Consider the following 904-nt stretch of genomic DNA (forward strand, 5'->3'; position numbering starts at 1 on the left):
TTCAGATTTGAAAAAACAACAGAAAATGATAAAAACTTCAAAAAATAAAATCCTTTGAGATGTAGTTATATTAGTACATCTACTAGTTAGGAAAATTTATAAACTTAAATTTGTACATGTTTTGCAAAAAAGTGTTATGAAAAAGTAAAAGGGCTATAACTTTTGCATACGATGTCGGAAAAAAATGTATAATATATCAAAATGTTCAACACGAAAATCCGAATCCTGTAAAGCGTATGGTTCAACAAGTGTCTTGGTATGGGTTACAAGTGGATGTGAAAACTTCTTTTACACAGTACGAACATTTTATTCATAGTTCTTCAAAAAGAAAACACACACTACAAAACCGATGGAAGACCACAATTGGTAGCATGTTATACGGTTACTATAGGATACGCTGTTACACAAACACAATGTACGCATGCTCCACAGCTCCCTGTCACAAGTAGTGAGTCAGAGCTGCAAATCCATGTACATATAGATTATTACACTTCGATATGTCACCTGTGTGACCACACAAGAGAATTTAATGCATGTATCACATTCATATGCAGGTGATACTGATAGTACATATAGTAATCTATGGAGCTTAATTAGGGCAGCGGAAGTCTTTCGGCACTCTCTTGCCGCACTGGTTGACGAGCACCTCGATGGCGATGGGCAGCATGAGGTTGATGTTGAGGGCCTTGACCTTGATGGTGGTGCAAAGGCAGAGAGCAGCGTCGAGGTCGGCAACGCCGGACAGCAGCGGGCAGCATGTATTCCTGGCGCTACTGCCGATCACCGCGTGCAACAGCCCATTGAGCACGTCCACGCACGCAAGTAGCTTCAGTGTGTCCACGGGGCACTTGCCGGTCGATGTAGCCGGCGCTGGGGCCGGGGCTGGGGGTGGCGTCGGAGTCAC

General features: G+C 43.4%; 1 protein-coding gene across 1 annotated transcript; it reads right to left on the reverse strand.

Moving 5' to 3' along the window:
* Window positions 1-496: 496 nt before the first annotated feature.
* On the reverse strand, window positions 497-880 carry LOC119346742 (36.4 kDa proline-rich protein-like; the record flags this gene model as incomplete). The annotated part of the gene is made up of 1 exon (XM_037615921.1): window positions 497-880. A coding segment is annotated over one exon (291 nt), but the record flags the coding sequence as incomplete, so codon positions are not given.
* Between the last annotated feature and the right edge of the window lie 24 nt (window positions 881-904).

Source organism: Triticum dicoccoides, unplaced genomic scaffold (genome assembly GCF_002162155.2).
Source record: "Triticum dicoccoides isolate Atlit2015 ecotype Zavitan unplaced genomic scaffold, WEW_v2.0 scaffold48109, whole genome shotgun sequence".
NCBI lineage: Eukaryota > Viridiplantae > Streptophyta > Magnoliopsida > Poales > Poaceae > Triticum > Triticum dicoccoides.